General features: G+C 46.6%; 1 protein-coding gene across 1 annotated transcript in view; it reads left to right on the forward strand.

The window, feature by feature from the left end:
* zbtb16a (zinc finger and BTB domain containing 16a) overlaps nt 1–20,577 on the forward strand; it is a 63,533-nt gene that overhangs the window by 38,980 nt on the left and 3,976 nt on the right. Inside the window, exons 4-6 of the mRNA XM_085936099.1 lie at nt 1,732–1,818; nt 16,312–16,482; nt 20,073–20,243. Coding sequence (XP_085792225.1) covers nt 1,732–1,818; nt 16,312–16,482; nt 20,073–20,243 — 429 coding nt within the window. The remainder of the gene's footprint in view (nt 1–1,731; nt 1,819–16,311; nt 16,483–20,072; nt 20,244–20,577) is intronic.

The raw sequence follows: 20,577 nt of genomic DNA on the forward strand, positions 1-20,577 counted from the left end.
CTTGCTCAGTGAAGGTTAAGTGGCTGTTAATCCGCCATATGCTAGCTAACGATGCCACTTGAATATGTTAGCGTAACATTGTTGTTCTTTTTCTGGGGGATTCAAATGGAAATAAACACAAATGAAAGCAAAACGCGCCACTTTTCATGAGGTCACGTTTGACGATAAGGCCACGCTTACTTATATCGCATGCTCGCTGTCTTTTTTTTGTTGTTTTTTCTCTTTTTTTTTCTTTTGCATAACTTGTTGCATAAGCACTCTCTTCTGGCAGGCACACCATGTCATGTACGTTCTGTGTCATTTCTGCTTTTTTCGCTCGGCACTCGTTACAGTACAGGCCGTTCCCACATGTCACCGCCGGCCGTTACAAAAGCACCCAAAATATGTCTTCCCGCCCCTCGTACTTTCTCATTTTCCCTCTCTATCTCTCTCTCTGTTTTTCTTTTTGGTCATCTAAGAATCGCTTTCCTGTTTTCATTGCGCTCTCTCTCTCTAGAGGTGTCGTAACCCGGTCGGCCTTGCCAAGAACAAACCGAGAGATGGGCTCACGCTCGGCACACACACACACACACACACACACACACACACACACACACACACCGACATAGGCGTGCAAACACAAGCACCAGATGTTGGCTTGGTGCATGTGTTTGATGTGTGATGCGTATGGCATGTACAGTACGCCGTGCCAAAGCCCGTAAAAGCATAATTAGCCTGTGCCGCGGCGATGTACGAACATTTATTACTCTACAAGGTTGTACACACTCTAGATACACTAAGTGAACGTGACACGTCGCAGCCTAGCCTGCCTGGCCTGGAGGCAGCACACCAAAGTGTTTGTATTAAGAACAGCACAACAAGAAAAGTGGCAGTTTATAAAGAGGCACTCTGATTTCAATACGTGCTTCAAAATAATTGAGCCGAATGGAATGTCGTATGGGTGGCATTAATCGCGGCCGTACGTTTTGAAAAAGGAGAGCACGGCCGTCCGTCTTCAGAGACTTGATCCGTGTTCAGACGAACCCATTTATCCGTCATCTTCATGGTGTTGCTTCAACTTGCCTCATCAGGGGTCACTCGTGTGATTTGTTTGGCGCAGTTTGAATGTAAATGTGCTTCCCAATTTCGAATTGAAAGGAATGCATATTCCCACACTCAGTAATATTGGAAAAAATATTGTAAGCGTTTCACAATTGACTCAGAGCTGAAGTAATATTAGCCATTTGTCGAAGAGTATCAAGAATATTAGTTACATATTAGTTAGTTCGAATATTACAATAGTCATTGTAATATCTGTTTACGTGTGTTGCTCCACCGTTTGTGTTCAATTGCTCAAAGGGGAACCGATGCTAATTGTTAGCCTGTTTTTTGCACGGTTTATTAGTACGAGGCTAAATGAAGCGGCATCAAACCTTCAAAGTTTCCGATCTCTGCCCAAGTTCTCGGCGTTCGCGGCATCGTGTAAATTCCCAAGGGCTCGCTCACAGACACGTTTTCAGAAATGGGCAGCTCACATAAGAGTTACTTAGTCGTTTAATTTCCAACAGCAGGCACTTGAGAGTCAACTCTTTCTTTACAAGCAGTTGAAATGCCAATTAGGCTAAATTTGTCGCCCTTAAGATTTCAGCATAAGACAAAAAAGGGGAATCTTCATTTTCCATTGTAACTGCTGTGTCGTGTTGCCTGGCGTGCAATAAAGGTCCACTCTCCTCTTGTATTTTCGCCCTCCAGCTGGAGAGAAGGCCATCGTCTGCGACCAGTGCGGCGCTCAATTCCAGACAGAAGAGTCCCTGGAGGCTCACCGGCAGATCCACACCGGTAGGTACAAAAACAACACGGCTCGCCGCTCTCGCTGAGGTACGTTCCGATATTTTCTTTTTGACAACGGGCCCGCGTCGACCAATCTGATGGACGGCGTGATGGCAGTGCGCCCGATTAGCCCCTAAATCACAACAGACGCAGCGGTAATCAACATAGTCCGCAAAAGTTGGCAGGCCCCAAGCTCGATGTTGTTTATCTCCATGCCCCTTTCTCGCTACGGAGATGGGAAGACGGCGCGGCTGCCAAGTTGGAAATAGGAGGAAGTAAATCCTCCTCCTCGGGCAGATGTGAGGTGTTTAATTTAGACGGACAGGATAGTCTCCCATGTCCGTTGCTGTTAAATAGACCCAATGGTGAGCCAATCTTTGGGCTTTGGAAATGATATCAAATATCCGGACAATGTTTACAATTGTGATTGGAGTGGTTTTGAAATTTCACTCGGCAGCGATGGCGTGCAAGCAATGGCGGGCCCAATCAAGCCACCGTTCATTTTGCTCTCGACGCGCACGCCAGGAGTTTGCCAAAATAGACACTCATCATTATCATAGTCGCCAGTGGCGGCTCGCTCTCCTTTGGCCGACTTCTTCGTCAACTTTGCGGCCGGCCGTTTTCCTCCAGAATAGCTCAAGAGCCGAGGGCAGAGTCCTCACAGCCAATCGGCGCAGTCAATGTAAAGGCCAGGTTAAACCAGGCTAATAATCCGCCAGCCATAAAAGCGGAAAGGGGAGCTCTAAATATAGTCTTTCCAGTCTGGAACCAATGAAAGCTGTTTTAAATCGAGGGGGGGCACTTTCTTTCATACATGTCGAGGCTAATAAGCTCAGCATGCAAGCGTGTCTGTGTCAAGTATGACGAAGCACTTTCACGCCCGTTTAGTTTAGTTGCCCGTTTAGCTATGCCAAATCTCATGCCATCAATTTGCTTATTCAGACGCGTCACAGAGCGCCGCTAGTGCGGAGGCTGTCACGTGACGCGACGCCCTCTCCACGACAGTGTCGGGACGCGCCACGTTGAATGGACGCTATTGTAGCGCCATCAGCTGCACGCAGCCTGACTCGACCTCGGAAGAAAAAAAAAAACGGTTTGGAGCTTGCGGACGCATTCCTGAAGCGGTCGTCATTCCCGGCGAAAACATCACGTGGCGTTTATTTCCGCCGTAGCAAATAAACAGCAAATATTCTCCTTCTCTGCAAGTCATGGAAAATAGAGTCCAAGAATATCTGATGTGAATCTCTGCCCCTAAACTGGGACTTTTGTAAGCAAACATTCTCCCAGGCGGTGGAGGCGGCTTTCATCCTCCAAAGCAAAATAAAGCCCCGCTGCTGTCATATTTCCAACTCCAAGCATATTTACTCTCAGTCTTGTTTATGCGCGCGTGCTTTGGCTGTTATGCAATATATGCAGCCAGGGCTAATTTTAGCAGCTTTTTTTTTTTTCTCTCTTTTTCTGGGACTGTCAACCAGAAAACCGTGGGGAGGGAGGATGTTTTGGTGGCTGGATACTTTCACTCTGCGCTCGTCTGAAGTGTGCATGCGTCGGGGAACTCTGTTGATAATATGGCGACAAAATAAAGTGATTCCCAAAGTTTGGTTGGCATGTCTGTCATGAGTAGACCCACAAAAAACCCCAAAACGAAGTCGCCATTTTGGGGTCAAAGGTCAATGGTGTTTTGAACGTTTAGCACTTAGCATTGACTCCATCTGTTGGAGGTTTACTATAAGATGCCATTGCATAAAAAGATCACAAGCTCGAGCGTGCGTGTGTGTTAAAGTAACAAGTAGACTTGCTTTGTTGACGATTGCAGCTTTCGCTGGCGCGACTTGTAATTTGCATGGAAATGTGCCGCCGCGAGTGAGCGAAGGAATGCCCCGTCAGTAAATGAGCAGTTACTCGACACGGCGGCGGGCGACCGCCACTCCCGTGCGACCGTGAGTCGGCGGCCTAGGCAGGCCTTTGTCGCTCAAGACCCTTCGTACATGAATCATCTACTCCGGCGATGACGGCAAAGAATGGGAGGGGGGGGGAGAGGGATGTCGTGCTTCATCGCCTCTCGATTTTTTTTTTTTTTTTTTTGTCTCCCGCCCTGTCCTTTTTAAGCCTCGTAATACGGGTGGAAAATATGCAAATCGCCTCGCGGGCAACGGCAGTGGGAGCACAGCGTGATTCCAAAGTAAACACTTTCTTTTCTCAAGCCAGGAATAGCTTGGCTGCACTGAGGCGGCAGGGAGAGATGAAGGAGAACATGCGGCGAGAAGCCGCAACAACCAGGTCTCGAGCGACCATCCCATAAGCGCCGGCCGTTCGCGTCTTGTCAAGCCAATGCGGCCGACGGCGACGGCAAAGTCGCGGGCGGGCGTCAAAAATGCCTCCCGTCACACCGGCCTGGCATCTGCTTAGCATCGACTTAATTGTGATGTTATTAAGTTGTCAGGGAGCATTAGGCTTGCCTTGCGCAAAGCAAACACACACACACAAGGAGACTTCGGACATTGTCGTTAGACATTTAGTTTGCTGCTTTAACGCACGTCACAAAGAATCCAAATTACTATTATTATTTATTTAGATTTTAATCTCCGTAGCCCTGACAATCACACACAGAAACCAATTTAAAATGCACGCTAGTCATGCATTGCGCAATAGAAATAAATCAAATGACTAGAATTCAGGGGTGAGTTGCCTAAAAATGATATGGCGGGCCGGATCTGGCCCCCGGTCCTTGAGTTTGACACCTGTGCAATAATTGATCCTGTCAAAAACAAAGGCTTGTTTTCACTTCATTTCGAATGTTTTTTTTTCCCCCTCCTTCACCTGTTTTTTTTCTTCTGTCCATCCTCCCCTTCTTGCCTTCGAAAATAATCAGAGTAGGCTGAGACTCCATCGCCCGCCGCTAAATGAAATCAAGTGGTGCTACCTTGACTACAGTCACTTCTCTCCTCTTTCTTGCGCAAACAAATTTTCCCCCGATAAGATCTAAATGAGTTTTTCCGAGGCGGGGGAAAAGCGCTGATTGATGCCACGTGGAACCGAGAGATGCGCGTAAACCAGAAATTATGCGCAAATGAGAGTTGCCATCGAGGGCTTTCCTTGAGAAACGAGCCGAGCGGGCCTCACGAGCCCCCCGCAGATTGGCGGGCACAGGCCCATTGAGGCGGGCGGCACCGCCGCCGTGCCAAAGCTTGTCCAGGAGGGAATCGCTATTCTTATAAGTGGGTGGGATCCGCTAACAAATTGGGATGGGACGGTGGCGGCGGCGGCCACACAGCCAGAAAGAGCAATAAAAGCGTGGGGCCGGGCGGCCAAGGGGATTATGGCCTCCCAACGGGAGCTATAAAATGGAAGTCAGCAGGACACGGCGCAAATCTGGCCAGCCAATATCCTCGGCGGCCCCCACCTCGTCAGCATTTGCATCTTGTTTTGGACAAAAGCGACAACCAAATAGTTTTCTATGTAAATACTTGTGAATGTAGCGAGACGGCACGACGCGACGGCACTTTCGCCCCGTTCAATCTGCCCTGGTAATTACGTCGGCAGTTGTTCGCCGACGTCTTAAGAGTGTGTTAAAAAAAATCAACTGGCCTTTTTTTTTTTTTTTTCCTCCCATTTACAGTGCAAATACTAGTCTTTCGATTAGGGCGCTAACAATAGCAGCCAGTCTTTGAGTCTTTATTATTCCTTAATTGTGAAGCAAGATTAGCGGGAGTGCATCCAACCTTTCACCCCAAACAAAAGAAACCTCACGTACGGTTGCCTAGTTACACCGTGCAGCTTTCGCTCATTTACTTCCAATAGCCTCGATAGTGATGATGCTGCGACGCCGTGCGTTCCCGGTGATGTCCGTCCAAACTTCCGAACCGTTCTTGGTTATGTCGTGCTGAGGGGCATTTATTTGAGCCTCCTACTCTTTGGTTATTTGCTAGCGGTGGCAAAAGGTCAGCAGGCGTGTTTGCTCAGGTGCGTTGCGAGGAGGGAATCTCCAGGTCACCTGATTAGATGACATTCTTGCTCCACACTGCGCTTTTTGGTGTTTTTAGGATCCCACCTAGACCGCTTTCATCACCGGCCACTCTCGTTCCTTCTTCTTTTACTAAATGCAGAGGCGTCCAAAATCTTACCTTGTGTAAGTACTATTTTAGTGCGTTTTTTTTTTTTGGCACATGTTTATTTATTTTTATTTTTTTTATTCTCTCAACAACATAGCCGTGAAGAGGCAGCAGATTCATTGGTGCCCCAAAATGGAACCCTGTGGAACACCATACCAGAGTTGAGCCAGCATGGGAGCCTAGTTTTATCAAAAGAATTATTTACATATGAAATAGTGTACTTTTTGAGATCAAACTAAATCAAATTCAAATATTTTTCTCGGTGGGTCTGTGATATCCAGCGGTAGCCTCCATGCCCTCGCTGCTAATTGTGGGCTCATCAAAGCAATTACGAGGGACATTTACAAGTGGCGTGGGTGCTAAATATTTATCTTTATAAGAGATGATAAGATGTTGCGTCGGCGTTCATTAATAATTAATGCCAGTCTATTTGGGCGGCCATGTCTTATCTGACTCCAGAGGCCGAGTGTTCGCAGTCACACTTGATTTGGAGTTAAACATTGTCAAAGGACCAAACGACCGCCTTTGCATCGTCGGGGTGCGCGCGTGTGTGCGCGTGTGTGTGCGTGTTCACGCCGCTACGACATTGTGTAGGCGGCCATCGTCGTAGCCCGCTGACCTTCATTTGTAATCGCTGCGCTGTAATGTGAAAATTGTCTCTCTGAAATTAATTTTGCATTTAATTATGTATGCGTACGCATATGCTGGTGCCGAGAGCGCGCGAGGTCACCAGCCAGATGTTTGCCGCTTCCCAAATGTGCGGGCTGACCTTGAGCAACTTGGGAAACAAAAGCATGGGTCGCCTAATGCGTCTTGAGTTAACATCCTTAACGCTTTAATTTGAAGGAATTCAAAGATGAAGGCAAAGAGGAGAAAGCATTTCTTCTTGGGCGCTGCAAAGGTGCTATTTTCTTGAAAACAGTGAAGTTTATTCATTTGGATTTGGAAATTTCCAAATTATTTATAGCAAAATAACTCAAGTTGCCATATACACCTACCAGGCTGCTGGCCAAAAAAAAAAAAAATTCCAGGCGTGGAATGTTTAGGGGTGGATGCCCCTACCCACCCGTCCGTAAGTATCCTCTTACAGTCCTGGCCGGCCGGCTCTGATTGATTTGGGGTGAGGGAGGAGCCTTTCTGGGGCTTTAGAGGTCAGGGGGCAGCTCTTCTGCAAATCTGCTTCCTATTGTACAGTGGAAACACCAGGAGACCGGTGTCACATCACCCCCTACTCACCCCGCACCCCCCCCCACTCTCTCCCTCCCTTCCTCTCGCCCTCTGCCTGGGAAAATGGAGGAGGCGTCAATTAAAGCTATTCTCTGGTTGGCTTCACTTCTCTCCGTCTTCTCAAGCCGCTCTTTAAAGCGCAAATTCTTTGGGTTGCAATGCAAAGCGCTCAAAAGCGTTTGTTAGGGTTTCTCCCTTCGGAATCAAACTAATGCTAATGGAGCATGTGCGCCGCTGTGGAAACGCTTTTTAATGAATAGCTTAAGTAAGCAATTAGGGCCACACAATATCAGTGGAATACCTAACTCGTGGCAATTAGCGCCTTTAATAGATGGCCGCACATCAACAAGTTTTAGTCCAAAAATGCCCTGTCCTCACTCAATACCAATTTTCATCAACGCGAACAAATACGTCCGTATTGAGTCAAAGCAGCAGGCGGCGCTCTAACCGCGAAGCCGAAAGAAAGCGTCACGAGCACGTTTTAGCTTAAAAACCAAGCTCAAATAAACTCTCTCAAAGTTAGCACAATAACAAAGCCCCTCCCCAAAATGTATACAATTCATGTATGTTACTACTTTTGCTTCATAAAATTCTAATTAAACCAATGTCAGATCATTTTCGAAAATATATAAATGAATACATGTAATAATAATTTATTTAATTTAACAAAATGCAAAACAGTCACTTTCATAGAAAAAAAGAAATCATGTTTGTGAGGTTTAGATGAGAAAAAACTTTTGATTGAAGGTCTCGTTGAGGCTAAGCATCACGCCACCGTTCAGCTCTTTGAAATGTGCTCATTGCAAAAGCTTTGAAACGCAGGGATAACCTTGCAATTTGGAAAATGTGGCCGGTCCTTGGCCCTCGGGGGCCCAAAGCCTTTGTGGTCACAGGGCCGGGATTACACTTTAACCTCCATCACCGCCAGCCTGCAGCCAACCCCACCCCCACCCCAGCCTCGCCCCTGAGGTCAGGTGAAAGGCCAGGAATCCTAAACACACTGCTGAAGAAGAGGAAGAAGAAGAGAGAAAGTCTGTTTTCAAAATGGCTGCGTTTCATTTGGACGCCGCTTTGGGGCTTTTGTGCCTCATTGATTAGCCTCGAGGAGGGGGGGGGGTGCTCCTATGTACTTAATGTACGACTTAAGAAAGAAGCTCCCAAATTACTTTTATTTGGTTGAGATTGTTTTATATGATCACAGTGAAGTTTCATTAAAGCAGTAAGTCTTGCAGACTTAATTTGATAAAACTATATCCATTGCGGGCATACGTAATTTAAAGATGAGTCCTTTTGATTGAAAAGCTTAAACGTCTTTTTGTTTATTCTTCAAAACAATGAATTGAGGCATCGCTAAAAATGTATTTATTTATGTTTTTCACACTTGATTGGGGTTGTACTGTTCCACATTGTAATTTACTTCTCGGGCCATCAGTTAAGCAACCTGTCTGTCTGTTTGCGTTGCGCTGTCGTAAAAAGCTAACTTATTTCTAAAGGACTTTTTCTACGCCCATAAAAAAGTCAACCATTCTTTTGCTTGTAATCTTCAGGGCAAATGTTAGAATTTTTAGATAAGGCCAACACGCTAGTAAAAACACAAGGACCCCTTTGACAAGGACCCTTCAGGAGCTATAAATCTTTGCTACTGCTAAGGGGTGGGGAAATGAGTAAATTGCTAACCTTAGCTGTTGAGTTAGCATTGCTAAATGGGCTGGTTTGTTAGCTAGTACACTCAAGCAACATTTGTTGATATTTTAGTTTAATTCCAAATATTTTATGATGCCCAAAATAAAAATAGTAGCTATGTCTTAAACTAGGTTTAAACAACGCTAGGCCTACATGCTAATGTCTGCATCTGGAGAATGTTTTTATTTTTTACCACCGATTGTTTCTTTGCCAGGTGTACATCAGGAATGACCACGGCAGCCGCCCGAGAAAAACCCGATTTATTGCGTCTCGTCTGGGTCGTGGAGCTAGCGGTCCCTCACTCCCACGCTAAGCTATAATTTGCCAAGGTCCGTCCCTGGAGAAATATGGCCCCGAGACAGAGAAAGGCTTTGAGGAACTCGCAGTCAGTTACTTGGAGTTTTCAGATTTAGTTTTTTTTTTTCCCACAATGTGCTATTTTATTTGTACTACAGATAAGCGACAATTGATTGAATTTATTAAGAATCAAAACAAAAGTACAAAGTGCTGTACTAGCTGCCCATGTTGGATGTGTGCCTTAAAGGGGCGTGGCCTAGTGAGTAACATCTTAATCTGGACCAAGCTCGTGTCTGTGTGGGCGCTTAGCAATGAGGTTTTTTTGTTTGTTTGTTTTTTTAAGGTGCTGCTGTATATTCTGGCATTCCTTCCTGGTGCTATTCCCATACTGGAATGTGCATTAAAAAAAAAAAAATTGTCACCCCCCCAAGCCCTTTTGCCTCAAACACCTGACCCTCTAAACTACTTTCTAATCTCCATTCTCAGCCATTAAGCGCGTGCAAGGCGGACAACATTGTGTCTGTTATAGCATATAAGAGGCTTTTTTTTTCTTCCCCCACTGCTTCCCCCCCCTTTCCCTGTCCTCCCCTCCCATGTGAACTGCTTGTCAACTCCTGCTCAAGAGGTCATGTGAGGACTCCCGTCTCCGCGGTGCCCCCATCTGGTCGGAGGCAGCACTGTCACACAGCTGTGTATCACATGCTCCCCACCCCATCCCCAAATGTGTGTGTTTGTGGGTGGGTGTGTGTAGCGGCGCCGCTCGCTCTTTACTCAGAGTTGACTTTATGGGCTCGTTGAGCGCGGATGGGCACTATCGTGGCCGTTATATGATTATCTGGCGCTAATCCACGTGGTTGGAAGAGTCCTGCAGGAGCAATTGAGCGCAGTCTTATCTGCATTTTTTGCCAATTTTTCGGGCCGGCGAGCTTAAACGTGACTGGCTTTATTTGAACTCATCATTTAGGCTGGATTTAAAGTGCAGGGCCAAGTGCATCCATTCCAATTTGAGCTTTTTCCACATCGCTTTCCAATGACTCATAAGAGCTACACCTTTTTTCTGCCCAAACGATTGGACATTCTACGAGTGACGATTTGCATTACCGTATTTTCTTTTTTTTTTTTCTCCATTCATATTTCTTTATTCATTCATTTTTATATTTGACATCTGTTAGTGAGCATTTCCTCTTTTTGATTTCCCAAAGCCTATTTTTGGCTCTATTTTGATGGACACGCCGGTGAGGTCGATAATAATAAATGAAAAGCTTCTTTTTTTTTTTTTTTTCTTCTTCTTTTTCCTGGAGCCGCACAGTCGTCCACCATTTTGGCTCCAAGGTCACAGCTGGCTGATCCAGGCTTTATTACCTCCATTGAGCAGCCGCTAATGAAACGGCCTTTAAGGCTAATGTTGTTGACTGCAAACGTACGTAAACACCACACATCATCGCATTTGGGCTTTTATGGAGGCGCCGGATGCACCTGAATGCCTCTTTCATAACTCAGAGATCACGTTTCATCCCGCGCTGACTTTTTTTTTTTTTATGACTCATCGAGCAGATGTTGCGCAGGGATGAAAAGACTTTGGATGCTCATTGCTCTGTCTTCATTAGCTGCAGCCGAAAGAGGTCTGAAGAGAATATGGCTCGCATTTCCCTTTGCATACTGAGCGCTCATCCTAATATTTTGAATCCCAAATTGAGACTCATGCAGCAAAAACTGTTAATCCAGATTACGACCCCTTTTCCTCATGATTTTAGCACTTTATTTTCCAATCACTTTGTCTTCAATGTTCCTTGTGGTTTCCTCTCGTAAGGCGACTTGAGAAGCATAGCGTGGCCTATTGTAGCTGATTTTATTTTTTGGATTACTTTAAAAGTACACTCGGATTGCTCCTCCTTCTGCTGACTTCAACAGCCCTCATCCCCTTTTTTGTTCCCAAGACCCCCCCCCCCTCCCTTGAAGGAACCAAAAAAAAAAAACAAGCACCCATCCTGTCCGGCGTGTCAGTGTCGGACAGTACAGCGAGCGAGGTGCTAAAAGCCTTTTGTCCACCAGGAAAGACTATGTCAGCGGCTTCAGTGATTTGGGGGTGGGGGGGGGGTGGGGGTCAGGGCTCATTTTTTATGTGTGTGTACAGGTCGAAGGAGCAAAGAGCCCGTGACTAATGTGAGTTGCGCCCCACACTCACCATACACCCCTGTTTTTTTTTTTTTTATTTATTTCCTTTTTACACTGTCCAGATGGCCAGTGAGGAGAATCAATGCTAGGAAGGCCAGAACAGATTTGGGATTTCTTTACAGGGCGTCAGGGTGAAGGTGGAGGTTATCCGTGGTCGATGGCTGGCGCTCCCAGGCCGCCTTGCTCCCTAAGCCTTAGATTTATATATACAAAGCAATGAATAGAAAAGGGCAGGAATCATGAAAAGGGACACACGCTGGCCCCTCGACTCATTACCGGTGACAGATTGTATTATTAAAACTTTGACTTTTATTTTTTTAAAACCACGCTCAAATGGTAAATGACATTAATGGCAGATTCCAACAAGTCCAGAGCCAGCAACCCCACCCCATCTTATTTGTGTACAAGCCATTAAAAAGTCAATTTGCTGTAATCTGTTACCTTAAATGTGCATTCAGTGGCCGTACGTCGGTTCTCGAGCATCAAATACAGAAAATACGAGCGTTGTTTGATTTTTTTTTTTTTTTTATCTTGAAATATGCCACTCTTGTAAATCATTAGATTGCGGCAGTGGGCGGCTTTTTGATGAATAAAAGATAAGAAACGGCGGCGCAGGAAACAAACAAAACGTGCATGGCGGCAAATTTGCGTCGGAGCCAAGTCCAGACAGAGGCCTCTCTGTTCCCCCGCTCGCTATGAATCTGCCCTATCTCATTCCCCGCCGCTAATTCCAATTTAATTGCCAGTAGCCCGAAGCCTCCTCAATAGGAGTAACAAATGGTTTGATTCTGTAGACTTCATCAGAGCGCATTTTAAATGCGACACAGTAACCTGGCGCGAATGCCAATGAAGCTTGGCGAGGAGCTCCTCTGTTTACTAATTATCCTTTTTCTTACTCCCAGCCACACTGCACAAGTTGTCTGATTAAATCGGATTTGTGGGGATTGGAAGGTGTGGAGGGGGGGGGGGGGGGGGAGATGGGGGTGGTTACAGCGGCGATGTTGGCCGGCGGCTGGCTTGATGGGATGGATTGGACAACGAACGTGTTCCGTCTTTGTAAATGATCCGCGATTGGGCGGCGAGAGTCCAGGGCGGCCATGTCGCAGTGAATCATGTTAAAAGGCCGCCGCCGTTGCTCACGCTGACGTTAATTCCTAGCATGCATCCATTATGATCTTTACAGTCTGCGTCGGAGCAGCGGCAGTGGGACACACACAAACACGGGCCACAATTTATACCCACTGCAATACAGCATGCCTCCAAGGCGTGGATGTATTTAACTGCAGCTGTGTCATTAACATATATGTACCTATGTAATTTACAATGAACATTGTGAACGTTGAAGCCCCGCGACCGAACTTGACCACCGGGAACTCGACAACTCAAAGCCGCCCCATTGACTTTGGCGCACGTAACCAACGCAATCGCCGCGACGGGAAAATTGCCAGCTAGCGCCAGCGGCTGCCTTTGCTTACTTTTCACCGACCCAGAAAAACACGGATTGTCACGCGAGAAGCGATTTCCCTTTCCCTGACAATTCAAAGGAAAGGCCAGAGATAAAGAATGAGCCCTGGGTAATGTGTGTTTTATCAACAGAGAGTCTCCACGCTTGGCTTTTTAGCCACAGTGTAGAAAAATGGTGTCAAAGACCAAATTTGTATTTGGATTGTGAAATGACGGAAGCACTGGCCATGTGCCCACTTTGGTATAAGAAGGCAAGGCTCCAATCAGATGGCGTGACCGCGCAAATAAAAAAAGACGAGCTGTCAAGCCAATGGCCGGTGGAGCCGCCATATGGCCGTGATGACATTATCTGCGGGTAATTAATATGGCATCTCGCCTGGCATCTGGCGACATTAATCTCGATGTGCGTCTTCCGGCGTCGGCACTCAATCCGAGCATCGGCGCTCAATCCGACCGCCCTCGCCTTTCCCCAGCCACCCACCGCCCGACGTTGAGTTATCGCCAGCCGACGAAAAACGCCAGACTTTTCTTGGATTACCCGCGCGAATGGCTGCAAAGATTCACCAGAGCGATGGTGTTGAAATTGTGTTGTATATAAAACATGCAGGGGACTGTGTGTGTGTGTGTGTGTGTGTGTGTGTGTGTGTGTGTGTGTGTGTGTGTGTGTGTGTGTGTGTGTGTGTGTGTGTGTGTGTGTGTGTGTGTGTGTGTGTGTGTGTGTGTGTGTGTGTGTGTGTGTGTGTGTGTGTGTGTGTGTGTGTGTGTGTGTGTGTGTGTGTGTGTGTGTGTGTGTGTGTGTGTGTGTGTGTGTGTGTGTGTGTGTGTGTGTGTGTTTATTGTTGTTTACAATGCTACTTAGCGGGGATTACGGCTTTTTCTTTAAGTAGCTGTTAAACACAGATCACATTTACTTCAGCAATAAAATGTCCAATTAGATTGCTTTTCACTAATTTATGCTGCACGCTGTCCACATTCCAGCTTATTTAAAAGTAATCATGTTTTATACTGCCCGTGATTAGCATACAATTAATTGCTGCATTTGGAAATGCATTTTTTTGCCAGCATTTATCTTGCCGTTATCTATAAACGGCGCGGCGTCACACTGAGAGCGACTTTGGGTTCCGTCAAGTCATAAGTAATTAGGAAAGTAGTACTATTACAACTATATGGAAGTGAAAAAGGTTTTCATGAAAAATGTCAATTTTTGCCCCAAATCAAGCTACTTGTACAGTGCATTCATAAGTAATGACGTAATAGATGATCCATCCATACGTGTCGGTCGGGTGCTATCAAAGTGCAGCGTCGTATCGATCACTATTGATGAGCGAGCGGAGCGGTCACGGAGGCCTTTGCTAATGACCTGTGATTGAACACCTTGTGCTGAGGTACCGCAACTGGCCGCCTCATTAATTTTGGCAGCTCTCCGGTTCGACTGGCTGCATTGCGGCTCCGACCGAACTGCAGAACGCTGCCGGACGACTGTCGTCTTACTGTGATTTTACCTCCGACAGTGTTAATGGTGGACTGAAAACTCCTGCATAGTTCACAATTTGATTTTTTTTGCTACAGCTAAAGCAAGAAAAGTAGTGATGTGCGGCAATAATATCACATCATATCATAATATATATATATATATATATATATATATATGATCAGAATACCATCTTATGACAAGTGGGGCCACATGGAAAATATTACGTAATGTCCCCCAAAAATTTGACTTGACTTCCCCTTTAATCAGACAGCGATGTCGTACGTTTCACATTTTAGCGCAGCTAGCCAGTCGCTGTTAGCCGGTCCGCCCGCTGTCACCTCCCATTGGGGAGTATTCCTCTCCATTGCCGCCCCCCCCCTCCCTCCCCCCACTTAAATAACAGCAGCCCTGCCACTCCGCTCAGCGCCATTAAGGATGCGCCGGCACCGCCGTGGCCAGGCAGGGGCCTGCCCGGGCTTCTTTATAAATAGATGCGCTAGACAGAGCGAGAGGCTGGTTAGGGGAGCTAAATTATTCCAAAACAGCCAAACAGGACTGAGGCAAACACACACACACACACACACACACACACACACACACACACACACACACACACACACACACACACACACACAGCAGCAAGCGCCACCTTCAGTGCTTCCTCTCAGGTGTCACTTCAGGCTGACTCAATTTTACACTGTAATGGACCTTCTGGGTCAACTACTTTTCTCCCTCCTTTTCTTCTTTTATCTCTCCACGGCTCTCTTCATCCATCAGAGGCACACACTCACAGCGTCGCCGACAGTATAGTCTGTAGCACTTAATTTTCTCCAATCAAGGTGTGCATTGCAGTTGCGCCAACTCTTCTTTACGCCGATGTGTTTCAAGCCAAAATGGGCGGAGGCTTTTTTTTGTTTTAAAACCTCGCAGTTGTGCAAGAGCGACTTTACGTTATTGTAAACTCGCGTCTGATAATCCTATAATGAACGTGCAACCTTTTTTCTTTGATGACGCCCATAAAAGTCTTGTTTATGAGGCGATTTCCTGCACAAGTGATCAGAGTATTTTAATTGCGTTGATCTTGCTCTCGGTGCAGTGTGTTGAGATCCAGTAGCTGAATGGCGGCCATATTTGTTGAGGTACATTCGCCCTGCTTTTATTTCGTGTTACACTTTAGCTGTCATATTTGGGAAGAATGGTTAAATGTACCCATCACATTTGTGGAGTGCATTTTAGCTCTAGCTAATGTGTATTAACGCGTGTTAGCATAAAACTAGCTAACTTTGGTATCACAAAATCTGGCGGTTTAGTTGAACATTATAAACTAATTCTCTTGGTTCTGTGGCTTTTTTTGCGGTCAGCATTGCTGTATTCCAATTGACGTAATAAAAAGTGACGTGCTCCCCCAGCCTCCATCCGCTAGACAGTAATCGATCCAACAAGGAGGCCGATGTTGGCCCCTTTTGCCTGCTGCCGCGCTGCTTATGAACATGAGGCGGCGTGGCGCTCTTGATAGATTTTTAAATTAGTGTCAGCTTGGCCCCAAAGATGCATGATTGACTGATTAAATAGAAAGCGGCAACCAAACACTGCCAAGTCCTTCCCTCGAGTTTTAACCGGGCCAGGTAATTGAAAAAGTGTAAAGACAAGTGTGTTCAAGCGTCTTTGCGATGTGTTGTGTTTGTCGTCTCGCAGCCGTGTGCTCTTTATCTCAGCTGGAGAAGAGAGAAACAGTCGAGAGAGGATTGAAGTATTGCGTAGAAGATCTTTATCCCAGCACGCTCAATGCCTTGCCAGTGAAGTGTTTTTTTTTTTTTCCTGGCCTAACTAAAGCGCAGTACACAGTCCGGCTGCAAAATTGCTCCATTCAGGCGTCATAATACACAACTAGGAATCTTAGCAAACGAGCTTTTCCTCTTCAAGTGAAGGCCAGTGTCATCAAGTGAAAAGAAAAAACATATTACGTTGGTATCAAGATATTACGCTATCTATTCAAGGCCCGACGGACAAACGGAACAAACTCCAGCTGTTGATGAAAAAAATGACTAATGGCTATTTATGTGTGTACAGGCTCCGACATGGCCATCTTCTGCCTGCTGTGCGGCAAACGTTTCCAGACGCAGACGGCGTTACAGCAGCACATGGAGGTCCACGCCGGCGTGCGTAGCTACATCTGCAGCGAATGCAACCGAACCTTCCCCAGCCACACGGCGCTCAAGCGCCACCTGCGCTCGCATACAGGTCAGTGAAGGCATCGCGTAGGCAATTTGAAACGCCCGGTTATTTTGGATTCTCTTTTCGTCGATTAACAACGCAATGAAGATTTATCCTGACAAATCCAGACGATTAGCGTCGTAAGTCACGGGGATCACAAGTTGTATGTTCATTAACGCCATTTTGAGACGGCCTCGTAGGTTGCGGAATACGGTTGCAAAACTAGAAAGACGCATGCCTTTATGGACGTGTGCATCCTCACGAGAGAAGCGAGACAGCACTAAAAATAGCTTACAGTAAGTAAAAAGTCGTGTTTTATTTGGGATGGGCGCTTGCTGAGCGGAGCAGGCGCTCCTCCATTCATCTTCATTCAGGTCAGCAGTCAAATCGGTTCTGCGGCGATAGTGACTTATTTTATTCATTTGCGCGGCGCTGGAGTGCGCTGAGACCGCAGCGGGATGTTAATGCATTGTTGACACGTGGCCAAATGGACAGATATGAACACATGGAAATGAATTCCATTCCAGTGGTGGCGGGCGGGTTGGATGGATGCCCCCCCACCCTCGCTCCCACCTGCTCCGCCTCCCTCGCTCTCTCCTTCCCCCGCCTCAGCAGCTTGTCTGCGACCTTAAATAACAGTCTCACTGTCACGGCTGATTTAGCTCACCAACGCTCCGGATAAATATTTGAAAGGAAAAGGCGGTGAGATGTGAGCAGTCGGCCTCCGTTTGAGAGTCGGACCAATCGGATGAGTTGGGGTGGGGAGGGGGCTGTACAGTACCTGCCCGCCCAGCCGGTGCGAATGTCGCTAGGAATGGTTGGTCGGGTGTTAAATCACAAACGAGAGCGTCTCTTAAATATGACTTGATGTTCGGGGAGGAGGAAACGGGGATTAGGAAATGGCAAATGGGACCCGACGGGAAATGAATGCGGTGTTCCCTGCATCCTCTTATGCACGGTTTGGAAGGAAAGAAGAAAATGATCATTTATTACGATCAAATATCAGGAGGTTGAAAAATCTCACGTGTCGATTAAAATGCATCACGATATATCACAATGGGATTTGACGAGAATGTTCATCTCTTGATTTAATGTGACAAATCGTACAGAGACCTGTTTTTATTTTTTATTGTTTGTTTATTTGCGGGACGCGTGCTTCATTTACCTGTCTGCCGCCGCCTTATCTCGGCAACGCAGCCGAGAGCCGCCACACTGGAGCTGCGTCAAAGACGTGCAATTTAATGGTGTTTATTTCAGCATCTTAATCTGACCATCTTTATTCTCCTCCAACCACCTGCACGCTCTGCAGTGCGTGCACACACACACACACACACACACACACACACACACACGTGGCTTTATTTGCTCTTTTTGTAGGTTTACTGCATGTATGCACAGTGCATTAAAGGTTCAAGTGCACGCGCTCAATTATACAGTGTTGGCAGCTGTGCCTTCTCTTAAAACACACACACGCACTCGCCAGCAGACCTTCATTAATATTCCATTGTTGTTCACTGTCTGTGCCCAAGTGTGTGTGCGTGTATGTGTATGAGACAATTTGCCGGCGTTTTTTTTTTTGTGTTCGCAGCTGTATTTGAGTGAGCAAATAAAATTGGCTGTGGCCGCACGTCCTTGATTTAAAACCTATAGAATGAACACACAAACCAGCGCCCGCCCGTCCCCATTCAATGGTGCCCTCGGGCATCGCCACCCTCAGCACTCCTTTGGGGTGTCACATGAGTGTGCGTGTTGGCAAAGGGACGCAGGTGGCGATGCCCAGGGGCACCCAAGGGTCCAGTGGCCATGTGATGTGGTTCCACCTCACTGTGTTTGGGCTCTTCTCATCTGTGGCCTCCCTGCTGCTGCTGCTGCTGCTGGAAGCAAAGAATCACTCTCTAATGTTCTCATTTTCCTTTCCAACGGTAGCGGGACGAGTTAGTGTTAGCATGAATGTCCGCGTCTGATTATGAAGGTATTACAAAAGATTCACTTATTTCAATTTGATTTTATACTTGAAGTCCAGACATTTAAAAAATTGTCTTTATCATCCTTTTCAAGAAACATTTTTGTTTGCTTTTTGGTGCGTGTGTTGCGTAAAGTATGATTTGTCCGCCGAGCCCAGACGGAATGCTCGTTATTGTCCTCACGTACTTATCTCTTCTGGTACACGATATCCGCTTGTAAGTAATCACGGCTTTCAAATGCGGCGGCACACTAAATCACAGTTGTTGTTGATTTTTTTTTTAAAGAATCCAAAAGTGAGTTTTTCGAGCGTGTCCTGATAAAGTTTACAGACATGACAAACGAAAACAAATAGCGATTAAAGTCAGAGAAAATAGCGCTCGGGTCAGCGGCTCCCCGCTGCGTTTGCTGGAAATGAGATTTTCTATCGGATAGTAAACAATGAAGTGACACCTTATTAATGATAGCGGCGTCCAAAACACACACTCTATTGCTGGTTATTGCTTAGAAAAGAAAAACAACAAGACAGTCTTGCTATACAGTATGTTAGCATCCCAACTACAATTTTAGCTACCTTGTTCAAATTGGATTCATTCTGTACTTGATGTTTTTTCTGTGGGCTAGAATGACCTTTGCCTAGCATAGTATCTGCTAAAATGTTAGCATTTCCTCATTTTTTTTTACCTGTCCTACCTTTCAACCTGACAGCATCTGAGTTTAGCATCGTCTCTCGTGAGCATACTCTTTGCTCTGCTCTGGGTGGGTATTTTCACCCGCTATATTCATGAAAATGTTACAGGATGGAATTAGGCATCAACAAACCAATGAGCTTTGCCGTCTCGCGTATTAGCATCCCGCTCACTTGCTGCGATCAGACGGCCTAATTAAAGGCGGCTGAATGCCAGGCGCATTGTTATTCTGCCGGCGTGGCGCGGCACGGTGAGGCGCAGCCGCCAGGCTCGTTGATGGATGGCCATCTCCTCCGTGGCGGCGACGCCCCTCGGCGTACAGCAGGAGGTGCTGATAACTTCATGTGGACAAATAAGGAGTGTCACATTTATTGATCCTCAACGCACACACACGCCACCCCCATCCCCCCCCCCCCCCTCCATCTCTCACACGCTCGTCACATTACAGGCAAGCTCGTTGCTTTGAAAGCGTCGTCTCCCGTGACAAGTGCGGCGCAGCCCGAATGTGATCAGCATTTAAAGTGCGTCTTTCATCCGGCTGACTGTCTACGCGCAACAGCATGCCGTCTGCGTACAATAAGACCTTAAATAACGTAACGCACGGGGCGGGTGAGATTGTCTCTTAGCAGCGGGCATAACGAGAAATGCAATTTATGCGGCGGCACGTCGCCACTCGGACAGGCAGGTAATGAAAGGCATAGGTCATTGATGGAGACGTAAAGCTGCAGCGTTGCTGTGAAATGCATTCAGAAATAGCTACATTACTTGACTGGAGAATGTGACAGGAGGTGGTTGGATAGTGGTTATAAAAAGTCTACACACCCCTGTTGAGAGGCCAGTTTTTGATGCAAATTTGCCCCACTGTCTCATCACATTTCGTCATGTTAAGAACACTTTTTGACGGTTTTCTATTGATGGGGCACCTGTGTTTTGTGAGATGATATAACGTGCCTCGACCCTTTGCAGCCGGGGACCACCCGTACGAATGCGAGTTCTGCGGGAGCTGTTTCCGCGACGAGAGCACGCTGAAGGGCCACAAGCGCATCCACACGGGGGAGAAGCCCTACGAATGTAACGGCTGCGGCAAGAAGTTCAGCCTCAAGCACCAGCTGGAGACCCACTACCGCGTGCACACAGGTAAACACACACCAATCACTTATAGTTTACATTTGGGCTGTGCATATAGCAAACCGAGTCGATGCCAAGCTCGTGCCGGTTGAGAGCTTTTTGCCCTGTGTTCCCCTACTCAATAGAAATCCAGAACAAGTTAGCAGATATGAAGTAGCACAGCATACCGAAAGCTGTTTCTCACATTGCCGAGCGTTGAAAACTCAGTTGACCAACGGCTCAACTATATTTGTTGACGCTTTTGTTAACGTCGGAACTGTTGCTAACCAAAAGAGCAGCACCTCGCAAAGCACACAAACAATCTCTCGGGAGTAGAAATGATGGAGAAGCGTGCCGCAATATT

This window comes from Syngnathus leptorhynchus, chromosome 17 (genome assembly GCF_054491065.1).
Source record: "Syngnathus leptorhynchus isolate UIUO chromosome 17, UIUO_Slep, whole genome shotgun sequence".
Classification (NCBI taxonomy): Eukaryota; Metazoa; Chordata; class Actinopteri; order Syngnathiformes; family Syngnathidae; genus Syngnathus; species Syngnathus leptorhynchus.